Source organism: Capsella rubella, unplaced genomic scaffold, assembly GCF_000375325.1.
Source record: "Capsella rubella cultivar Monte Gargano unplaced genomic scaffold, Caprub1_0 scaffold_2, whole genome shotgun sequence".
Lineage (NCBI taxonomy): Eukaryota > Viridiplantae > Streptophyta > Magnoliopsida > Brassicales > Brassicaceae > Capsella > Capsella rubella.
In genome coordinates, this window is record NW_006238922.1 from 12,769,457 (window position 1) to 12,789,588 (window position 20,132).

Sequence of the window (20,132 nt, forward strand, 5' to 3'; positions counted from 1 at the left end):
TTACTTTCTTTTCACTTCAAATTTCAATTAATAGTCTCTTTCTTCTTGTCGTTTTATCTCGAGTCCCAAAAAAACTTAAACCTAAAATAATACGGTGTATGAATGTATCCGTGTATAAGTATTGGTTTAATGACAGATTAATTATAATCTGGTTTGATAGAGAGGCCCATTCAGTTGTATATAGACTTTAGTCCCAAAGCCTAAAATATTGTTGTTGAGACGCAATAAGACACACAGACATCTAAGAGAAAGGAGATACTCTTGGAACTAAGTTTTGTTGTTCCTCTGTTGTGTCTTTCGAATGCGTTGGGCACCAAAGAAAAAAAAACACAAACAAAGTAGAGAGAGGATAAAAGTTTAGGCATATAACTTGGTGAGATCTTCAGAGAATTCCCTCCTAATTACATCTCTTTTAAGCTTTAGTGCTGCTGTCACTAAGCCTGACTCTGGCGTCCATGGAGATGCCAACAGTTTGATCTTTGCTGGTATCTCAAACTTCTCCAATCTCGATTGTTTAGCCGACTGCAAACACATATATTTATATTATAAGGAACTTTCTGGGGGCTCAAAATCGCTTGGGTGAACACGTAGCAATGAACATACCTTCACAAGAGACGCATACACTTCTTTCACGGCTTGTTCTTTCGTGCACAGTTCTTCAAAGTTGGCGAAGTCTATTCCTTGCTTTGAAGCCCAACCTTCAAGCGTATGTTGGGATGCGACCACAAGGGCCACACAGTAACTGTAGAATGAATCAGCATGAACCATTATGTTTTCAACATAGGGGCTTATACTGAGAGCAGCTTCCACCTGCAGAAACAAAGTCTGTTAATAAGCTTATCTGGAGAATTGAGTGAAAGAAGAAGTAAAAGACAACTGTTGGTTTTGAGAAGACTATACTTTGCCTAAGGAGACATATTCTCCATGCTGAAGTTTAACAATATCCTTTTTTCGGTCTATTATCTCAAGGCAGCCATCAGGGTGAAATCGCCCTATGTCTCCTGTATAGAACCACCTCATCCCCTTTTCATCAACCTTTAAACATTCAAGTGTATAAAACAGTTAGAAGAAAAGCCAAACCAACCTATTCTCTAACATTGCCAAAACCAATAATGTTGACTTGCCCACCTTGTACACTTCTTCAGTTTTATCCTCATTTTTGAAATACCCAAGCGTGATATTTGAGCCACCAATTACGATTTCACCACGGGGCATCGGCTTGTCATTGGTTAGATACCCGCCTTCCGGCCAGTCTACTAGCTGAAACAAGATTAAAGCATATGATCCTAAGAGAATACGACATACAAATTGATAAAGGATTAAAAGCTAACAAAGCATTAAGAGTGGACATATCAGGTAAAGAGGTTACCTTTACAAAGGAGCAAGGAAGTGGAGCACCCACACGGCCAACGGATGTGTCATCGAACTCAGAGAAGGTTCCACCAGCACAAGTCTCTGTGAGCCCATATCCCTGACCGATTGGAGCCCTGAGGAATATCAGAGTGTTAGATCATATAAACGGCAAAGAAACAGAAATATAAACATGGCCACCCTAAATTGAAGATCAGGGTGCCTCAAAGAGATATTCAAGGATGCTTTTACCCAACGCATATGTTAATGAATCTCTGAGTGTCACCCGAAAGAGGGGCACCACCAGAGAGCAAATAGCGGATTTGACCTCCCAAGACTGCACGGATTTTACTGAAAACAAGCAGATCCCATAAAAGCTTTTCCAATCCCCAGGCTCCAAACCAACTTCCATTGATTGCAGATAATCGCCGAGCATATGCAAAGTCAAACAATTTTTTTGAAAATCCCCCCTTCGCGTCAACCTGATGATCATAAATAGTCAGTGGTTATTTAATTATAAGGTTATACTCACAAGAGGATGGAGACAATTTAGCGCATCTTGGTTGCTGGGAGATGGTTGGTATTATCTAAACAACTAGGAGAGCAAAAGAATTTTGATGTGTTTTTAACAAGCACGAACCTTTTTGCGGACACCATCCCGAACACGATCAAGAATGGCTGGAACAGCTGTCATTATAGTGGGCTTTAGTGCGGTGACATCTCCTTTGGTACCTTTTTTTATCTTGTTTGAAGTATCCGTAAGCGTCAAGGGAGACCCATATCCAATAGCACTCCCAATAGTAGCCATTACGCTCTACAACAATAGTATCAGGCGTATTGAGATTCTCTGAAAGTGGAACTGCTGAATAAATCATTGGACAATAAAGTTCGGAGATACCTCAGCTGCTAACTCAAGGATGTGAGCCAAAGGTAAATATGCCATGTACGTATCCCTCTTTCCAAGGTCTGGAACAATTGTCATCACTGCTGAAACTGTAGCTAGGACATTACCATGGGTCATCATAACACCCTACACAATTTGGGAAGAGAGAAAATCAGATGGGGTAAGTTTTTGCACAACGAATTACAAATAACTGATAGGACAATTTTCAGACCCATAGACAAAAATCATATTCTGAAACAACAGATGTAGAAGTAAACTGGTTCGAAAACCTTCTAACCTTGGGAAGTCCAGTGCTTCCACTGGTGTACATTATAACAGCAACATCTGCTGAGAGGGGAAAATTAGGGTCCACAGGGTTTTCCCGCCCAAGTTTCTGAACATCAGCAAATGAAGTCGCCATCCAATTACTGTTCACATCAGATGGGAACTCATCATCCATACATATCACACGTTTCACAGTTTCAAGCTGGTGGCCTATGTCCATGAGCTTTTTCAGTTCTTTGTTACCACATATTACAGTTGTGACCTCTGTCTGGAAAGTAAAAGAAAGGGGATCATGAACATAAGAAAAGGAAAGCCTACAGAAATTTGAAAAAATAATTAACCACAGGATAACATAACGCTCACTCCACCCTATGCAAATATCATAATCATACCGTACCAGAAATAATTAGGACATAAAACAACCACAGAACATAGACACATGCATATAAGACACCATAGTTAGAGAGAAAGCAGAGAAGAGAAGTGAGGGGTACCTCATTCAGCGAGTGACAAAGAGCTTCCTCTCCCAAAGATGAATAGATAGTTACCACAGTGACATTGCGCCTGAAGCAACCCTGAAACATTGAATCACAAAGAAATGTCACAACTGTACTAACAGTGCATTCGAATTTAAGGCAGCGGTTATATAAAATGGGAATCACCTGTAGGGAAATGAACCACTCTTCTCTAGTATCAGCAAAAATGGCGACACGTTCTTCCGTCTTGTGTCCAATCTGAACCAGCCCAGAGGCGAAATTACACACTGCTTCGAGGGTCTTGGCAAAAGTGAGCCACTCATAGTCGCCCAAATGAAGTTTCTCAAATGTTTTTCCATCCTCGCTAGTCTCAATCTCTTTAGAGATCAGCTTCCGTGTGCCAAGGAAAGACCTATCGCTGTGAGCTTTACAGGAAAGCTCAAAGAGCTCGGGAAGCGTGGAGATATCTTCCCAATGGGAACTAACAGGATCAGTAAACCTGTGATTCCTAATGGAATAACCTGGTTCACCACCAACATCAACAACAACACCTCTTTTCTTTTCTTTCTTAGATTTCTGAACCAGAAGCGTTAAAGCCAAAGGCACAATAACACCAGCTGCATAAGGAATCATCTTCCACTAATCCCACCAAACAAAGAAATATATGGCTAATGAACACCGTCTCCTGCAACCAAAACTTCATCACGATTGAACAACATTATTAACATAATCAGTTTCACTAAAAATTAACTCTATAGAATACACGCGATAGCTTTATTACAGAAGAAGAGCTACACGAAATAGACTCAAGTAAATCACATTCGTTAAGTAGAACTCTCTCTCGAGAACTAAGTGTATTACATTTCGCTTGATCCGCGACAAAATCGAGTTAAACTTTCAAAAGATCTGAGAGAGAAAAAAGCGAATATAGAACAAAGTAATCAAGCATTGAAAGGAGAGATCAACACACTTCCATGACACAAGCAAGAACGTAATCGGGAATGTGAAGCAGAAGGAGGAGGGGAAAATGGAATATACCGTGATCGAAGCAAAACGAAACCGGAGAAGACGTCGTCGTCGAGAAGAATCAACAATTAATTTATATAAAAATATATATAGTAATAAATAAAAGAGCAGCGAGAGCGAGGCTCCAATTTAGAGGAGGAGGAGGAGGAGGACAGAGAATAGTGAAGGGTATAATGGTCTTTTAGCGGAGACGTCGAGAGGACTGTGGAGGCGGAAAGACGAAACGAAGAATTATAGAAGAAAACAAAATAGTTTTTGAAATAATTTAAGGGAGGAAAATAAAAATAAATCCACACACGTGGCAGGATAATCAGATGATCTGGACCGTAGGATGTGTTAAGGTCAAATCTGACAACGGCCATGCAAATAACCTCTTCCAGTTGGTGCGCCAAATCTCATTGCACAAAATGCTCAATTAGGTCAATCTCCTTACCTAATTTTACAACCAATCTAACTGCATTTTAAACCGAATTACGTGGTCTTCTCTTCTCTCTCAGTTTTAATAAAACTTCCTATTAAACACGAAATTGAATTTTTGGGGAATTAGGAAGATGTTGGTTGCGTTTTGATAAGTTTGAAACTTACATTGACCTGCCAGTTGATTAATTTAAAGTCGAGAAAAAGAAAAAGAACAAAATACGTGTTATTTCTCTCTTTTTTTTTTGTGGGTGTGTCATCATAACTTTTAGCTCTAGAAAATGAACTCGTTAATTATTTTGTACCAGGTGGTTACGAACATATTAAGGAACTCCGTTTGTTAGAGGGGGTCATGATTCTTAAGAAGTTCTCTGTCTCCGACTTCTTCTGAGTCCCTGCAAATTGAGCTAATAACATTCAGAGCTTTTTTCTAATCAAACAGCATTCTGATTTCTGATTTAGAATTATGATCATTGCGAATCCTATCAGCATCACTAAAAAGAGAGAAGCAAGGATTTCTCTTATAACCAATTTTGAAAAAAGAGAGAGGAGGCTTACAATATTGTCACTAGTGTAGGTGACTTCTGAAACTGATCCTTCTCCAGAAACCAATTTTCCTCTCTTTGAGTTTGCTGACATCACGAAACAAGGATGAATCTTGGTTAGATTTCAAATCCATCATAAAATGTTTTGGCATATAAAAAAATGTGAACAAATTTGAAATTTCTATTCACTTGTGAGGAGAGAAAGTTCTCCATACTATGGAGATTCGTTCATTGTAAAAGATAACTGTAATCAAAGGACGACTCATGTGTTTATGCATGCTTCGACCAGATGGACTCAGGCACTAATTGGCCAAATATCTCAAGTCGACTACTGAAGTAGCCTTAAGAAAAGGCAAAGCATAATTGACAAGTTTGAAAAAAAATTACCAGCTGCGGGATTCAATTTGGTAGGCAACTTTTTATTCTGCTGCTTTGATGTTGTTTTCTGCTTTTGGGTATTAGTCTTTGCTAGTGTACGAGTAATTTCAGGGACGCTGCAGAAACAAAGTATTTTCGCAAGATCATTGAAGATGACACGGAAATTAGCGTTAACAAGAAATTCAATGATATCCGGAGAAAGGAACACAAGAACCCTCAATCATATAAGTTGCTTAATGCAATAAAAGATTCAGCCATTCAAAGAAAGTTGGTTGATCTTACCAATTCCGAGAACCAAAAGATTCCGTCTCCTTTCCCAATATTTCCTGAATAACAAAATTTAAACAAAGATGTTACCTATTGTACTGGTGTCGCGTTCATGGGTTCCAAGATGGTATAGCACTTGATACATGGAATAAACATAAAACTTTTCATTTACCTGTTGCCCCAAGGATTCATGGCTCAGGGTCTCCCAGCTCTCGCTATCCAAGCAAACCAATTCAACATCCCCATTATCGAAAATAATCTGCAACAAAGCAAAAGAAGCCATGACATAGAGTGCAGCAGGAAAAAGGCAGAGAAAGGGCCAAAGGAAAATGTACACTTTTCGAGTTCTATATGACCAACTTCGAACATAACCAGCACAAAGAACCAAATCGTTATTTGAAAGAAAAATACTAATGATGCCTTCATACTATGGAGTTTCAACCAAAGGAACTCAATAGAGCAAGTTCAAAGTCTACATGAATGCAATGTCATCCGGAAATAGCACAAAGGACAATAAAATGACAAGGCGATAAGACTTGTCAATCATCTCATCATCTGCCATAGATCTGCACTGAATATAAGTGTAGCATTTGATCAATAGTTTCTTACTGAATTAAGGTACTCATGGGGACGAATGGATCAAAATTTATCAAAGAAAGAAACAGAATGAGCACTTCGAAGTCACATACATACCTTGTGAGAGTTGCTTTTAGAATTAAACTTTTCAACAGTGCCCGGATAGAAACTGGAAAAAAAGATATAAAAAAAAAACAAAAAAAACGATTACAGAAGCTCTAGCATATATTTGGTAGAGTATAAGAAATGTCTACCATCCATCTGTGGGAGAGAGTAATTTAATCCGCTGCCCAATTATTGCTTCGCCGTGGTTGCTTATATCCTGTGACAATTATTAACTGGTATCACAGGAAAATATGGATAGTAATATAAAGATCTAGCATATATTAATGTATTTACCTTTAAAGCAGAGACTACCCCCGAGTGTTTGGAAGATGTAATTTTATTGCTTTCACTTGCTTCGACACTCTCCTTGGAACAAGTACTGTGTCTTTCTAGCTTCTTTATAGGAATTTCAGACTCAACAGTTCTCAAAGATAAGGAGTTATAAGAAATATGTTCTCCTAGATGAGTTCGTTTCCTGCTGCTACATCTCATATTGTTTTTGCTGGCTTCAGTTGAACCCGTAATTGAGGTTTCAATTTGATTGCCCAATAATGGAGGTAGGACTTTATCTTCCGAACCAACTGCTAGGCTACCTTCTTGACACCTCCGATCATGCTTGGAAAACTTTCAAGTAGGCAGAAACAGGATCAGGAAGAAAGCTAGCATAGCATAAGCTAAACAGGCAAGATGTTAGAAGAATAGAGAAATATAGCAGCGTGGATAGACCTGGGAGATCTGTGATTGGAATGTATGAACTATTCTTTCAATGAAACTTTGTTCCAAAGCATTTTGGGTACGAGACTTGGCCTTTTTCTGTGGAGTGCATTCACAAAATCATAAAATGTTTGTTAATGTCACAAGTAGAGCGGTATTGACACAATGCAGGACTTGCCTGGTTATCCATTATGCTAGTGAGGCTGTAGAACGATGATGGCAGTAAAATTGACCGTGGAGCTTGTGGAGAAGTGATCACAATACTATTTAATATGTTGACAGCTGAGTGACCAATATCAGCTAGAATGTGCAGCCTCTGCAGTTCAAAGCATAATTATATTAAGCTATGAATGAGAAAGAAGCATCTGTGTTATTCAGTGCTATCACGCCACACTTACAGGCGTTTTATGAGAATCAACAGCATCCTCAGCTCTTTTAATTGCACGGAAGATACAAAACAAGAAAGGGACGGTGTCCTTGATAATAAAGCCATTATTGTTGATACTAAGTAACACCTGTAAGACCGAGAACAGAGGGCTGCCAAAGAGAATAAGTAAGAACAAAAATTCATAATGAAACAAACCACCAACAATATTAAGAATATAGCAATTACCCACAAAAGCGAGCATAGACAATCTCATCCCTGCAGTCTTCTGAAGGGAAATCGGGGTCATGTGCAAGAACATGAATTAGGAACACTATCATGTAAGCTGGACTATCAGTGAGTGATTCTCCTTGATCTAAATCCTGATATGCTCGAGATTGTCTTGTAGCATTGTTGATGAATCCACTGATGTATCCAAATGACTGAACAAAAATACAGGAAATTTCTCAGAGAACCCAGAAAGGTTAAAATAACGGAAAATTTTCTTCTTAGAGTGAGGAGTATAAGAAAGTTACATCGTTTTGCAGATCTCTGCATGGACTAGACAAAGAAAACGAAAACGCACATGCATATCTACTGGGTATCATATGTTCGGTTAATAGCTTGTGCAATTTGGTGAGAAAATTCTTGGTAATAAAGGCATTAGAATCCTGGCAGATGAAAAAGGAAAACGGTCAAAAAAGACAATCATGAACCACGCAAATTCAAATTCCTAAGCACAATATCCAGTACATGAAATCAAAAGAAACAATTAAACTGCCCTTACAAGGTTACACTACTATAAAAACCTTTTCTTCAGAAATAAATTACCAAACACCCAAGCCTATACACTTAGAGCTACTTTTGGATACTTCCCATAAACAACTGCAAGTATAGATACTCTCATAAGTGACAAAAATGCAGGATGCGGTATGTAGCCACTGTAACAATTGACTCATGACTTACCATCACTTAGCGAAGACAAATTTGAATATAAACACTTGAAATTATCCCCTTGAATTTATTAGGATAATATTCAAGAATGTTTTTAAAATTGTTTGGTTGTTGTGCAAGATGGAAGTTACTTTACCTTTGCCATCAAAATGGTAAGACGGAAAATTTCGGGAGAAATATGAAGGTCCCATTTCCTTGAAAGCAATAGAACAGCTTTAGCAGCAGCCATTCTTACATTAGCCCCCGTGTCCTCGCTACAAATTTCAAGAGCAAATAAACACCTTCTATCATATGAGAAGTCAACAAGGATGAGGACTGTACCAAGAGAAAGTGATAATGGCATTGTGAAAGCTCATAAAACTTGTGGCCTTGTGTTAAGAGCCTCTACAACATGATTGATTTGCATAGCTATCCAAAAGAACATACCATGATTTTATGCCTTCGTGTGCTTGTGATCTTAATGTTTTCTTTAAAATGTTTAGCAAGTCATCGATTTTCCTTACGACTTGACCATGACGAGGCAAGAAGCTTTTCACAAGTGTTTTGAGCCCATATATCTGCCAAAGACAAAAGTCAATACTGAATATACCTTATTCTTGTAAGCGGAATTTCAAAAGTTCATTGCGCCTATCCAATGCTAAAATCTAAAAATCTTAAGGCTTACACTCAAATCCTTGTTTAGCTAATATAGGAATAGCATCAGTCCTCACATAATGTGATTCACACTTAATTCTATATGCGGCTGGCAACATTATTCTTAAAAATATTGGAGTAAAGCATGAAATGCTGAGCTTCCTCCAAAGTACACAGCTAACAGGCAAATGTTGAGCAGCGGCATTTACCAGTGGTCACACTTGTTTTACTTTGGGTTTAAATGATAAGAGTAAATATTTTCAGAACTAATTAACGGCAAGCAAAAGTATCTCGTTCTCCAGCACTTACCTTTAACTTGCAAGAGTTGCAACAACCAGAAGACTGATCACAAGGCAGTTGATTGTCAGATGGTTCCGCCTATAAATATTACCATCAACAATTAGAAAAGTGAACAGAAAACAGAGAATTAGCTTAAATTCTCCATAATGAAGTATAGCACCTCTTGTCACTTACTTGAAAAGTCTGGTATATGTAGCTGGTTATATTTTCATATATATTGTCATATGCCAAAACAGAATATTGTCCAACACACGCCAAAGACTGCAATGTAGTTGGAATTTTCCGTCCACTCAGCAAAGAATCCATGAGCATCTGAGTAAAAGGAAGGCAAAAATAATCAAATTGGCAACACTAAATTTTCTCTAAAAAGGGAAAATCATCACTTATACAAAGGAAGTGCTGAGAAAGATATCTGCAAACAGCAGACTGTCTAATATATTAATCTATGCTCCCTTCAATCTATGCTCCCCAAGAGTTAGGTTCCCGGGAACATAAAGCACAATAAAGTTATACGCTAAGGATTTTCCCAAGTTAGTAACATAACATACACATAAATGTGAACAAGTAAACGTGGAATAAAGTAAATCAACAAAAATTCAGGTTGCACAAAAAACCTTGCATAACTTGGAAAAGACAGATTTGTCAGATGATCCAGCCAATGAACCGATGGCAGAAACAGCACATTTTGCCTGAGAACGAGTACCCTCCAGACACACCTTCTCCAGAACAGGGTAATAGTCACTGCAAAGGCAAACCAATGTCTAAAGTATGTCTAGTTCGCATTAATACATAAAAAGGATATTAGTTGTCTAGGTATGCTATTACATAAGCCATATTTAAGAACAAAACATACCTAGAACAAACTTAAAGCATCTAATTTGGTTCAAGAACATTCAGTGTATGTGCTCAACAATAAACTTCTGTAATTGCTTTTGCATTAAAGAACTCCTATTCAATATGGAAGGCGTACACTATCAGAGTACAGAGCAAACAAGCAGCACATTAAGTTTATATATGAGCACAACATATTTGCAGTGCAAGGGTAAATGGAACGGTAAGCACTAATTAATTCAAATCCATTCAAATCATTTAGTTTTTGCAAATTGTTTCGCTTACTTTGTCTCTGGTTAAGAAAGAAAGTAATAAAAATGCCACATTAACTGATTTCTCTAGCAAGACTTTTGCTTTAGCAACACAAATTTTATATTTGTCCTCCAACTAAATGAAACGTTTATAAAACATACCAAATTAACCTAAGAAAAATATAAGAATGCCCCATAATAATAACAAATTAACTTAAACCCATTGTAAGTCAAATAGTGCAGAAGAAATTACCCAAAGTTGACAGAAATATAAGGAGCTGCCTTTGATAAAGCTACAGTTAACTCGTCAGCAGCTGGATCATTCTCCTTTAGCAGGTTCAGAAACTGCTTTTCTGAACCTCTCAGGTAAGAAGGGAACATGTTGAGAATAACCTAATTTAGGAAATCAGTAACAGCATCTCATTTGCATATTCAAAGACGATGTAAGAAAAAGACTAATGCATACTTAAGAACGCTAATATACCTAAAATACGTTCAAATTTTATAGAACAAAAAGGTAAACATGGAACACCTAAAATGAACGAAGGATAGATATCAATTGGAATTAAAATAACTTAAATGAAAGGTTAATAATCAGAGGATGCCAGCATTTTCGCGACATCTTGCCGTACCAAAAGAAGTCTGATGGAAGCAGCCTTCAATTGTGTGTTAACAGAGGTGCTGCCACAAAGCTGATTCAAAAGACACTGAACATGCTCTGAGCTAAATATATTAGGAGAACATTTTGTAGAAAGTATGCGCAGGAACTGAGAAAGAGAATGTTTGGGACCAATCGTCTTGAGAAACTTCTCCTGCAAAAATAAAAATAAAGAACACCAATGAGAAAATAGTCACACTAGAGCGACTATTTATTTTCTTCATTCTGATTACCAATGCATTTCCTGACTATTGATTATACTACTAAAATAATGCAACACAGAATATGTTAAGAAAAGAAAATAGTAGATTACACATAATCTTGTCGATATTTCAGAGAAAAAAAAACTATGAATGTGAAGAAATTGAACTTAAAATTACACACTAATAAATAATCTCTCTGATGCTCAGAAAAGTTTGAACTTACTTTGATAATCTGAGCATTTGTGGATGACAGTTCATCCACCAGTAGAGTTAAGGCATCAAAAATTGATGCATCCCTCATTTGGTCTAATTTTTGAAAGAAATCTTCTGCCTCGGAAGCATCTGGAAAGCAAGCTGAAAGCTTTACGAAGTAGCTTTTTTTCTTTCTTTGCGCTTCTTCTATATTGTCATCCTAAAGTACGCATCAGATTAAAATAATAAAATGACCAAGGCGATGCCCTCAGAATCTGTGGAACATAAAAATAAAGAGAAAAGTCTATACAAGACCTTAGCTTTCCTCCAGAGGGTTAGGCAATGCCGCAATTCATTTTGCAACCTAGAAACATAATGAGTGAATAACAAGAAAGACTTTTAACCTACATTTGATGGTGAATTATTATGCTTACCTTCTTTTCTGAGATAAAATTGAATTGAGTGACTTCAAGTGGATATGATTCATAATGGCAAAGCATTGGACCCAGTGCTGCATCCTCTCCTCAACAGGAAGAAGGCGAGGAAAAAGATCATCGGAAAGCACAAGTTCCAAATTTTGGGACCTAAATGATTAGAACTATATTAGTTTTTTCGAAATGTTCAGAGATAGAAAAACAATTCAAGGTTAGTTCGTAAATTATGATACCTAAATTCTTCACAATTTTTATCAGAGCAAAGTAGTAAGATTCTGCATGGGATTTGCTCAAAATGATCATTTATTTTCATGTCTCCTTCTGAACACTTGTCACAATAATCTCGATATACTTCTGTCAGCTTCTCCAGAGCCTTCTTCCTAACAGATATCTTTATATAAAAAAAAAAACACAATATAAAATAAGGTGGTGAGTGATCTGGAAAAAAATAGATCCTTAGTCACGCCTCATATACTGCAACATAGAGTACCTTCTTATCCCGAAGCCTCTCACTGGCTTCAGAAATCAGACTCAAAGGAACATACTTCATATTAAACTTCATAATATCACAAGCAACAATCAGAGCCTGTGTTCGAACCTTATCATCAAAATCTAATAGTCGTTCTTGGATGGCAGCTGGCACATAAAAATATGAATATAACACCAATTAGAAGATAGGCAGAAATGAACAGCCAAGGCAAAAAGAGAAAACAGCTTCAGGAATATTACTGAGAACACCAGATGCTTTATTTCCAGACGGACTCGCTAAGTAACACTGTTTGCCACATCTCAGTGCAGCCATTCTAACATCTGGAACTTTATCTGAGAATCTTCTCAGGAACTCGACATACAGATCTTGATATGTCCCTCCATAAGAACTTAAACACTGCTTAGGCTGCGCAAAAATCCTTCCAGTTAAGTTAAGGGCTTTTATTCGCACGTCGACCTGATCAGTCTGCAGACATAGAAACACGACCCTGATGAGTAGCCAAAAAACGAACAGAAATATAAACGCTAACTTAAAACAAAACAGTCAATACCTGCTTAAATATGCAAGTTAGATCATATGTTTATAAATATGTAAGTGTGTAGTAAATACCAGTAGTTCATGGGTCAATTTTGGGATAACTGTTAGCAGCATCTGGGGAGCAGTTACGGAGATCTTAAATATAATTTCATGGTAAGAATATTTGAGATTTATCTGGATGGAATCTTTGTCCATAAAACATGATGTTAAAAAGCTGCAAATTAATGGCTCTAGCCTGTCGGTACAACTTTCAATGAGAGAACTGGCAAGCTTAACAGCAGCAGAAGTTGTATCCTGTAAGCACACGAGAATGAAAACATCACCTAATCATTTTGAAAACCATAATCAATAGAGTTAATCGTTGTACATCCATACCTCTCCCTCCTTCACAAGATTTTCCAGAATAGCAACTACAAAAGACGAATCTGCCTCTTCCTCCAGCATATCAATCATTATAGCTAAAATGTTGTTAAATAAACTTTGTTGGGTTTGCTGCGGGTTAGCCTTTCGCTGCTGGGTTTTAATATTTTTCTTGTTGATTAAACTCTGTTGATGATGCTCTCTGTAAAGAAAAGGGAAAAAAAAACTTGTTAATGCAGTTCAAGTACGAAATCATGACAGAGTAGCCATGAAATGTTGAAATAATTGTTTCATCTCTTACCTTACAAGAGAGAAAAACAAGTTAAACATCTCATGAGCTAAATCTAAGCAGTCGTCGTGCAGCATAAGCAGACAACATTTACATCGAGAGACTGTCTCCAAGATTTTTGCCCTCTTCGAGAAATAAGGGCTTACAGTATCAGATAGCTCAGAAAACTCAGCAAGAAAGAGATTGAAAATATCCTGAAATTGAGATATGACATGTTAGTGCGAGTTGTGTACTTGAACAAGAACCATAAAGAAGAAAAAATGACATAAATATGATAAGTGAAAAGGAGTTAAAGAATTATTATACCCTGAGATACTCGTCCTTAAAAGGTAGCTGAGGTGCTAAAATACGGAAAAGCTCAGAGACACAAACAGTGACCAAAAGACTCACGTCATTATCACGATTTTTAAGAAGGCCATGCTTTATAATGGATTTCTTCAAAGGTCTTAACTCAGCTTCTAGCAGTTTCAGACCTTGTTCCTTGTTTGTGGCTAAAGGCTGGTCGATTTGTGACAGAGTATTAGCAACTTCCTACAAAATTCACCAAAAAAAAAACAAAAAAAAAGTATGCGTCAGGATAATAGCATGATCGAAAGTAACAATCAACGATAATAGTCCCCGCATTATATTCGATCTGATTAGGAAAACAAAAAAAAAAACGCTTAAGCCAGAGTCAGATCAGCAATTAGCTTACAGTTATGCGTAGTTTACCCAGAGAGAAAAAAGAAAAGAAAAAAAGGAACCAAAATCGATTTGAAACGTGCAAAGGGAGAGATGCAGTAAACTCAAAACCCTTGAGTGACAAGCCAAACCGAACGAGAGAGATAAAGGAAATCGTCACAAATTAGGTTTTCTCGCACCACATCCAGTCATAAACCCACTCAAATTCAAGGAATCAAGCTTTTTCGGAGTGATCAAAAAGCTGTAAACAGTGATGATTAAATCGGGTAAACTAAACACAAAACCCAGTACTTATTTTCAAGTTTTTAACTAGTCATTTCACCAGAATCAGCTTAAGGAATAAAACAAAAAAAAAAAGAATACCCGTAGTAACTTGACCAGAGAATCCTTATTGGGACGAGATAATTGAAGCAAACGAGAACCCAGTTCGGAAACTATCTGCGTCGGAGTTTTCTCCATCCCCGGTGAACCGCTGCTCGAAATCAACATGGAAACGAAAAAAAAAAAACCCTAGAAACGCCTCAGTGGAGTGAAGAAGAGAGAGCGAATCTGAAACCCAACGGTGAGTCGCCGGTGAAAACGGAGAGGGAAAGCTTTGGGCGGGACTGACTGACTGACCCTCTTTTTCCTTTTTTTTTTTTTAATTTTGTCCTTTTGCTCATCGGAGACCGCTCAGGAGAGTTTTATTAACTATCTCTACACATGACGGCAACACAAAAAAATTAAGTATCGTTATCATCTATATGGGCCTTTAAGGTCCAATTAAAGTTACCCAAAAGCCTAAATATAATTAAATCAGAAGCTGCTGCACATATACATATAAAATATGATAATCAAATCAGCCGTGAAAACGTCGTCGCTTCATCGGTTTATCAAAAAAACTGGAAAAAATGACGGCACGGGTTTATCAATTGTAAAAGCCAACATTTTCTTTCTACCTAAGCCGAACGTATTGATCCTCTCGAGTGCTTGAGAACATAAATACACTACCAGGTAATGTTGTATTTGGTCATTAGTTGATTTCATAGTTTTATTTTATTATGCAACGTAACGTACGATCATTAGCTGGTGTAGTCAGAGGCAAAGCGACAACAACAGCCATGTGCTTAATACGAATATATATCACTGATGATATATACACTTAAGTAGCAACACCACTTGACTCTGTTACCATTATGATAATTTTCTTCTGTCTCCATTGCGTTTCTGGATTGATAATATATCTTGATGAATCAATGTTCAATAATTGAAACCCAAATAAGGATATGTCAATAATGGTGATTGCTAATACGACAAGAGTTTCTCTAACTAGATGCGTTTTTATTTTATTTTTACTTTTTTAGGTTTCTTCCCCTAACTTTCAAGATTGTTTCCTTCTTCATTGTGGTAGATTGGTTTATGTGTCATGATTCATGAATCAATGAATGAATGATATGAGATAGTGACATGCTCTTTATGAAGAGAGTTACAGAAAACAAATTTTACAAACATTTCAATGGTTGATGTTTTTCTTTTGATTATGGTATTTATAATAACCAACCGACTTAATATCCTCAGCTTTTCTTGTTCAACAATATCTTCATCTACATATATCATTCATGGATAACATCTTAAACTGTTAGGATCCTCATTTAAAGTTAGACGGGAGAAATATATAGATGACATAAACCAATTAATTAATTGCCAATATAGTTAGTCAATATGGTAACATTATATATGTTATTGATTCAAGTAGATTAACGTACGTAAGTATGATACAGATTTCATGTCATGTATTGAGATTTGGTTCGCAATGAGCATATGAGAATTATATTATTATCTTGAAAAGCATGTTTTTTTTTTTGTTTTTTTTTTCATCTAAGTAATTTTACAATATGATACATAAAGTTATATATCATCTAAGTAAATCCATTGGAGTCAATGGCTAGTATGCTTGTCTAATCGTCTATAAAAGAAATGATAGGAAACAATGTTTAGCTTAGGTGACCACTGAAGACTCATACTTGCCTTACATTTTTACCCATGCGTGCAAGCAACTGGCAAGTAAGAAAAAAAAATGTATTAATTGCTTAACACTACGCAAAAGGAGAACCAAAACTTGCTGCCTAATTCATTCAATACTATTGAATATCTTTCGTCTTTTGTTAAAGTTGTTAACTCGATAAATAACTCTCACCTATCTTATTGTTCACATAAAGTGTGACCATGATATGGGTTGACTTTGTCGTGGTTTCACTTTCACCTAAAGGCAGTCGAAAACTCAATATATTGAATGGTCGTGTAGCAACAAAAGATAACCTTCACGAAGTCCAGTCTTTATACATACACGTACGTCTTACACATAACACATGTCCAAATTTGGTTTCGAGTATGCATTTGTTTATACAACGTTTACAAGCATTTTGTTTGTCATGATACTAGGAAATATATGAGATTTGTCAAAGAATTTCTAAGATATATATTCGTTAAATAACGTCGCGACTTTGTGTAAAGGAAAAATTGCTCGCCCAACCTATTACTATAGCTATAAACTTGAGATCCTATTAAAACTAAACTTTAATTTGTTTCAATATTATTATTCTCCATATTTTACTTTCATATAGCAGAAAATTCAAAGGTATGACCAAACTAATTTATATATTTCATAACTCGACTTAAAAACATTTAGTGGTATGTCAACGTCATAGGAAAATGTATGTTCATCCGACGGCACCGATCTCCCCACATCCTCGGATAGTCGGATGTATGTAAACAAAATACCAAAAAAAAAAGTTGTTGCTGCATGAATATCAAAATGTTTTCGATTTATAAACCATGAACATTATGTTTTCGATTAAACTAAGTCTTTAATTTAGTTACATGTATTCATAGTCACACCATTATTAGCATGCTATAAACAAAAATAAAATTGCTAGTATAAAAGTAAAACAGTCATAAGTATATTTATTACCATGGTGCAGTTGCATGTACATTATAAATTTGTTACCAAAACATTGAATTTTGGAAATTGAAATTTGACTCAACCTTCATAAAACATGGAAATCAAACAAATACTAATTTGTGATCTCTTTTTACTCAGCTTTTTTATTTTTATTTTGCCACCATTAGATTTAACTTTTTATTTTCGGATGAATTCAATATGGAAAAAAAATAAAGAATTAAATTGCAAAAAAAATAAAAGAAAAGAGAGATTTCTTTTTGGATTAAAATATTTCTCATTAATAAATAGAAACCTACGGAAGAGCAAAACATTATTTTCATGGCTTAAGAGAGAGACAGAGAGAGAGAGACAGAGAGAGAGAGACACACACAGAGAGAGACGTTTGAGATTGACGAACAGAAGAAGAGAATCCGAAACAAATCACATGGAAGAAGAGCTCACTGCTACCGTTACCTTCTCCACTCTTCACCTTCATTAGGGTTTCTTCTCTCTCTCTCTATTTAGCTGCGCAGCTTTTGATTTCTCTCTCTCTCTCTCCCTCCCTCTTTCTCCCTAATTCACTTCTTAAAACTTGTTACTTTCTTCCTGGGTTTTTCTCACTTTTTCGATCTATTACCGAAAGTTTTTGAATTTGTGAGTGAGAGATAAGATTGAGTGTGAGATGGAGGAAGGAAGTTTGTTCAGATCTCTCTTAGCTATTCTTCAGTGGTGGGGTTTCAATGTTACCGTCATCATCATGAACAAATGGATCTTTCAGGTATCTCTTAACCCTAGATTTTAGGTTTTACTGTATTTTCTATTCCTCACTTTTCATATATTCTATTGATCTGATCTATTGTTTTGGATTTTGTAGTGTTTGATGTTTTGATTTGAGATTTTTTTTTTTTTTTTTTTCAATTTGAAATTTGGTTCCAGCTTCATGGATCGGTGATGATATTTTTTTGTAAACTTTTTGCAGAAACTGGATTTCAAATTTCCACTATCGGTTTCCTGTGTTCACTTCATATGTTCATCGATTGGAGCATACATCGTCATCAAAGTTCTCAAGCTTAAACCTTTGATTGTGGTTGATCCAGAAGATCGATGGAGGAGGATTTTTCCTATGTCTTTCGTCTTCTGTATTAACATTGTGTTGGGTAATGTCAGCCTTCGGTACATCCCTGTTTCGTTTATGCAGACGATTAAATCCTTCACTCCAGCAACTACAGGTTAGGGTTTTGAGATGGAATTTTCAATTTTTGATCTTTCTCCTGTATGTTTTTGGATGTCTAAGAGAATCTGATTGTTTCCTATATATATATATATGTTTGAGCAGTTGTCTTACAGTGGCTGGTATGGAGGAAATACTTCGACTGGCGTATTTGGGCGTCTCTTGTGCCCATTGTTGGAGGAATTCTTCTGACCTCTGTTACTGAACTTAGTTTTAACATGTTTGGATTCTGTGCTGCCCTGTTTGGATGTTTAGCTACTTCCACAAAGACTATTCTAGCCGAATCTCTTCTTCATGGTTACAAATTTGACAGGTCAGTGCGCTTCCTGGAGTCTCCCTGTTGAGATGCTTCCGTCAATATCATTTAGTTTTGGAACTACACTTAATATCATGATTGGTGTTGATTCATGAAACTACACTTAGTTTATAATATTAGTGACGTTTCTTGTTATGTCTTGCTGGATTTGATATGCTTTCCTACTGCAATAGATATTCATCTGGTGGCATCTTAGTCCAAATTGAAAAAGCATTCCCCTTATTGGGGTTTAGCCACAATGTTGATTGATGTACATCTATATCTGTTTTAGAATCAATCATATCACCTTTTGGGATGCAAACCTATGAATATCCATCCCCGTAGACTAAAATTTTGATTTTTTTTGGTTTTTCTGTATTTAGCATAAACACCGTATACTATATGGCGCCTTTTGCCACCATGATTCTCGGGATACCAGCATTATTACTGGAAGGCAGCGGAATTTTGAGTTGGTTTGAAGCACACCCAGCTCCCTGGTCAGCCCTCATCATTATATTCAGTTCTGGTGTTTTAGCCTTCTGCCTCAACTTCTCCATCTTCTACGTTATTCACTCCACAACCGCGGTCACTTTCAACGTAGCTGGAAACCTTAAGGTAACAAAGACAACCTAAACTCAGAACTAAAATTTTCTTTTCAGATTGCTGGATGATCCAAACTAACCAAAGGATAACTACTTTTAATTCAATTTACTGGCGATGCTAAGTTCTTATCAATTACCCTATCTAACCATGGTACAAGAATTTGAAAACTGGCCAACTAAAGTTTCTTTGTATCTATGTCTTTTGAGCATCCTTCATATTCTATTATAGGTCTTATTCCTAGTTGTTGGCATGACTATATCCATAATTTCATATAGTTTATTTTAAACTATTTGACAAGAGAATATAGAATTCTCGAGGCACATTGCTAGGGTCTTTGACATCACCAGCTTACAGTTTGTTTGTTGCCTTGGAAACTGTTAAACTCACTCCCATGCATGTAATATGATTCTCAGGTTGCAGTGGCTGTATTGGTCTCATGGTTGATATTCCGTAACCCTATATCATATATGAATGCTGTTGGATGCGGAATTACACTTGTGGGCTGCACTTTTTATGGATATGTGAGGCATATGCTTTCGCAACAGACACCAGGAACTCCTAGGACTCCTCGTACCCCAAGAAGCAAGATGGAATTACTTCCACTTGTTAATAATGATAAAGTTGAAGGCAAAGTCTGATCTCATCCAATCTACAGCTCAGTTTAGTACTCACTGATTCAGGGTGCTGCAGAAGAAAAGCATTCACACAAGGGGTGTTGAATTTTTACTAAATATGCATTTTACTCAAAAACCTTAATAGAGAAAAGTAACATTTTGTTTTTTTCGTTTTGATTTGGGCTCTTAGAAGAGATAATGATTCGTACTATTTATATCTGTGAAATGTAGAATTTTTAATTTATCAAATACATTTTCAGAAACCTGAAG

At 36.5% G+C, this 20,132-nt stretch overlaps 3 protein-coding genes across 4 annotated transcripts; 1 reads left to right on the forward strand and 2 right to left on the reverse strand.

Moving 5' to 3' along the window:
• Positions 1-137: 137 nt before the first annotated feature.
• On the reverse strand, positions 138-4,142 carry LOC17894317 (long chain acyl-CoA synthetase 9, chloroplastic). Its single transcript, XM_023787946.1, has 12 exons — positions 4,033-4,142; positions 3,181-3,691; positions 3,013-3,093; positions 2,532-2,786; positions 2,249-2,380; positions 1,991-2,164; positions 1,603-1,832; positions 1,370-1,487; positions 1,129-1,260; positions 901-1,035; positions 604-810; positions 138-522 (listed from the first exon to the last, which is right to left on the reverse strand). Exons 2-12 carry the CDS (start codon positions 3,625-3,627, stop codon positions 358-360), a joined length of 2,076 nt encoding a protein of 691 aa, XP_023643714.1. The 5' UTR covers positions 3,628-3,691; positions 4,033-4,142; the 3' UTR covers positions 138-357.
• Positions 4,143-4,538: 396 nt separating this feature from the next.
• LOC17894037 (sister chromatid cohesion protein PDS5 homolog A) lies at positions 4,539-14,842 on the reverse strand. Of its 2 annotated transcripts, none has more exons than XM_023787945.1 (31): positions 14,563-14,842; positions 13,825-14,049; positions 13,531-13,712; positions 13,245-13,431; positions 12,942-13,163; positions 12,572-12,797; positions 12,333-12,478; positions 12,076-12,233; positions 11,843-11,992; positions 11,724-11,772; positions 11,440-11,628; positions 10,988-11,167; positions 10,609-10,748; positions 9,888-10,014; positions 9,448-9,585; positions 9,283-9,351; positions 8,767-8,897; positions 8,477-8,594; positions 7,923-8,057; positions 7,636-7,829; positions 7,421-7,559; positions 7,201-7,338; positions 7,035-7,121; positions 6,603-6,932; positions 6,458-6,525; positions 6,321-6,372; positions 5,800-5,886; positions 5,643-5,686; positions 5,370-5,476; positions 4,996-5,069; positions 4,539-4,832 (listed from the first exon to the last, which is right to left on the reverse strand). In XM_023787945.1, the coding sequence occupies exons 1-31, from the start codon at positions 14,686-14,688 to the stop codon at positions 4,797-4,799; spliced, it is 4,254 nt and encodes a 1,417-aa protein (XP_023643713.1). In that variant the 5' UTR covers positions 14,689-14,842; the 3' UTR covers positions 4,539-4,796. The 2 variants fall into 2 exon arrangements, with proteins under 2 accessions (XP_023643713.1, XP_023643712.1); XM_023787944.1 differs by having other exon boundaries at positions 4,539-4,844.
• A 2,614-nt stretch (positions 14,843-17,456) lies between these two features.
• LOC17894627 (UDP-galactose transporter 1) lies at positions 17,457-20,131 on the forward strand. Its single transcript, XM_006302456.2, has 5 exons — positions 17,457-17,897; positions 18,099-18,348; positions 18,456-18,663; positions 19,029-19,260; positions 19,662-20,131. Exons 1-5 carry the CDS (start codon positions 17,802-17,804, stop codon positions 19,884-19,886), a joined length of 1,011 nt encoding a protein of 336 aa, XP_006302518.1. The 5' UTR covers positions 17,457-17,801; the 3' UTR covers positions 19,887-20,131.
• The last annotated feature ends 1 nt before the right edge of the window (position 20,132 follows it).

Bases quoted from the DNA above. Each gene is read 5' to 3' on its own strand.
- LOC17894317 (XM_023787946.1), bottom strand. From the start codon at position 3,627: ATGATTCCTTATGCAGCTGGTGTTATTGTGCCTTTGGCTTTAACGCTT. The intron at 2,787-3,012 runs GTACCCCTCACT...TTTACTTTCCAG, and splicing joins TTTGTCACTCGCTGAATGAG to ACAGAGGTCACAACTGTAAT. The intron at 2,381-2,531 runs GTTAGAAGGTTT...CAAATTGTGTAG, and splicing joins GAAGCACTGGACTTCCCAAG to GGTGTTATGATGACCCATGG.
- LOC17894627 (XM_006302456.2), top strand. From the start codon at position 17,802: ATGGAGGAAGGAAGTTTGTTCAGATCTCTCTTAGCTATTCTTCAGTGG. The intron at 18,349-18,455 runs GTTAGGGTTTTG...ATGTTTGAGCAG, and splicing joins CTTCACTCCAGCAACTACAG to TTGTCTTACAGTGGCTGGTA. The intron at 18,664-19,028 runs GTCAGTGCGCTT...TTCTGTATTTAG, and splicing joins CATGGTTACAAATTTGACAG to CATAAACACCGTATACTATA.
- LOC17894037 (XM_023787944.1), bottom strand. From the start codon at position 14,688: ATGTTGATTTCGAGCAGCGGTTCACCGGGGATGGAGAAAACTCCGACG. The intron at 8,595-8,766 runs GTATGTTCTTTT...TGAAATTTGTAG, and splicing joins CACGAAGGCATAAAATCATG to CGAGGACACGGGGGCTAATG. The intron at 4,845-4,995 runs GTAAGCCTCCTC...GAATGTTATTAG, and splicing joins CCTACACTAGTGACAATATT to CTCAATTTGCAGGGACTCAG.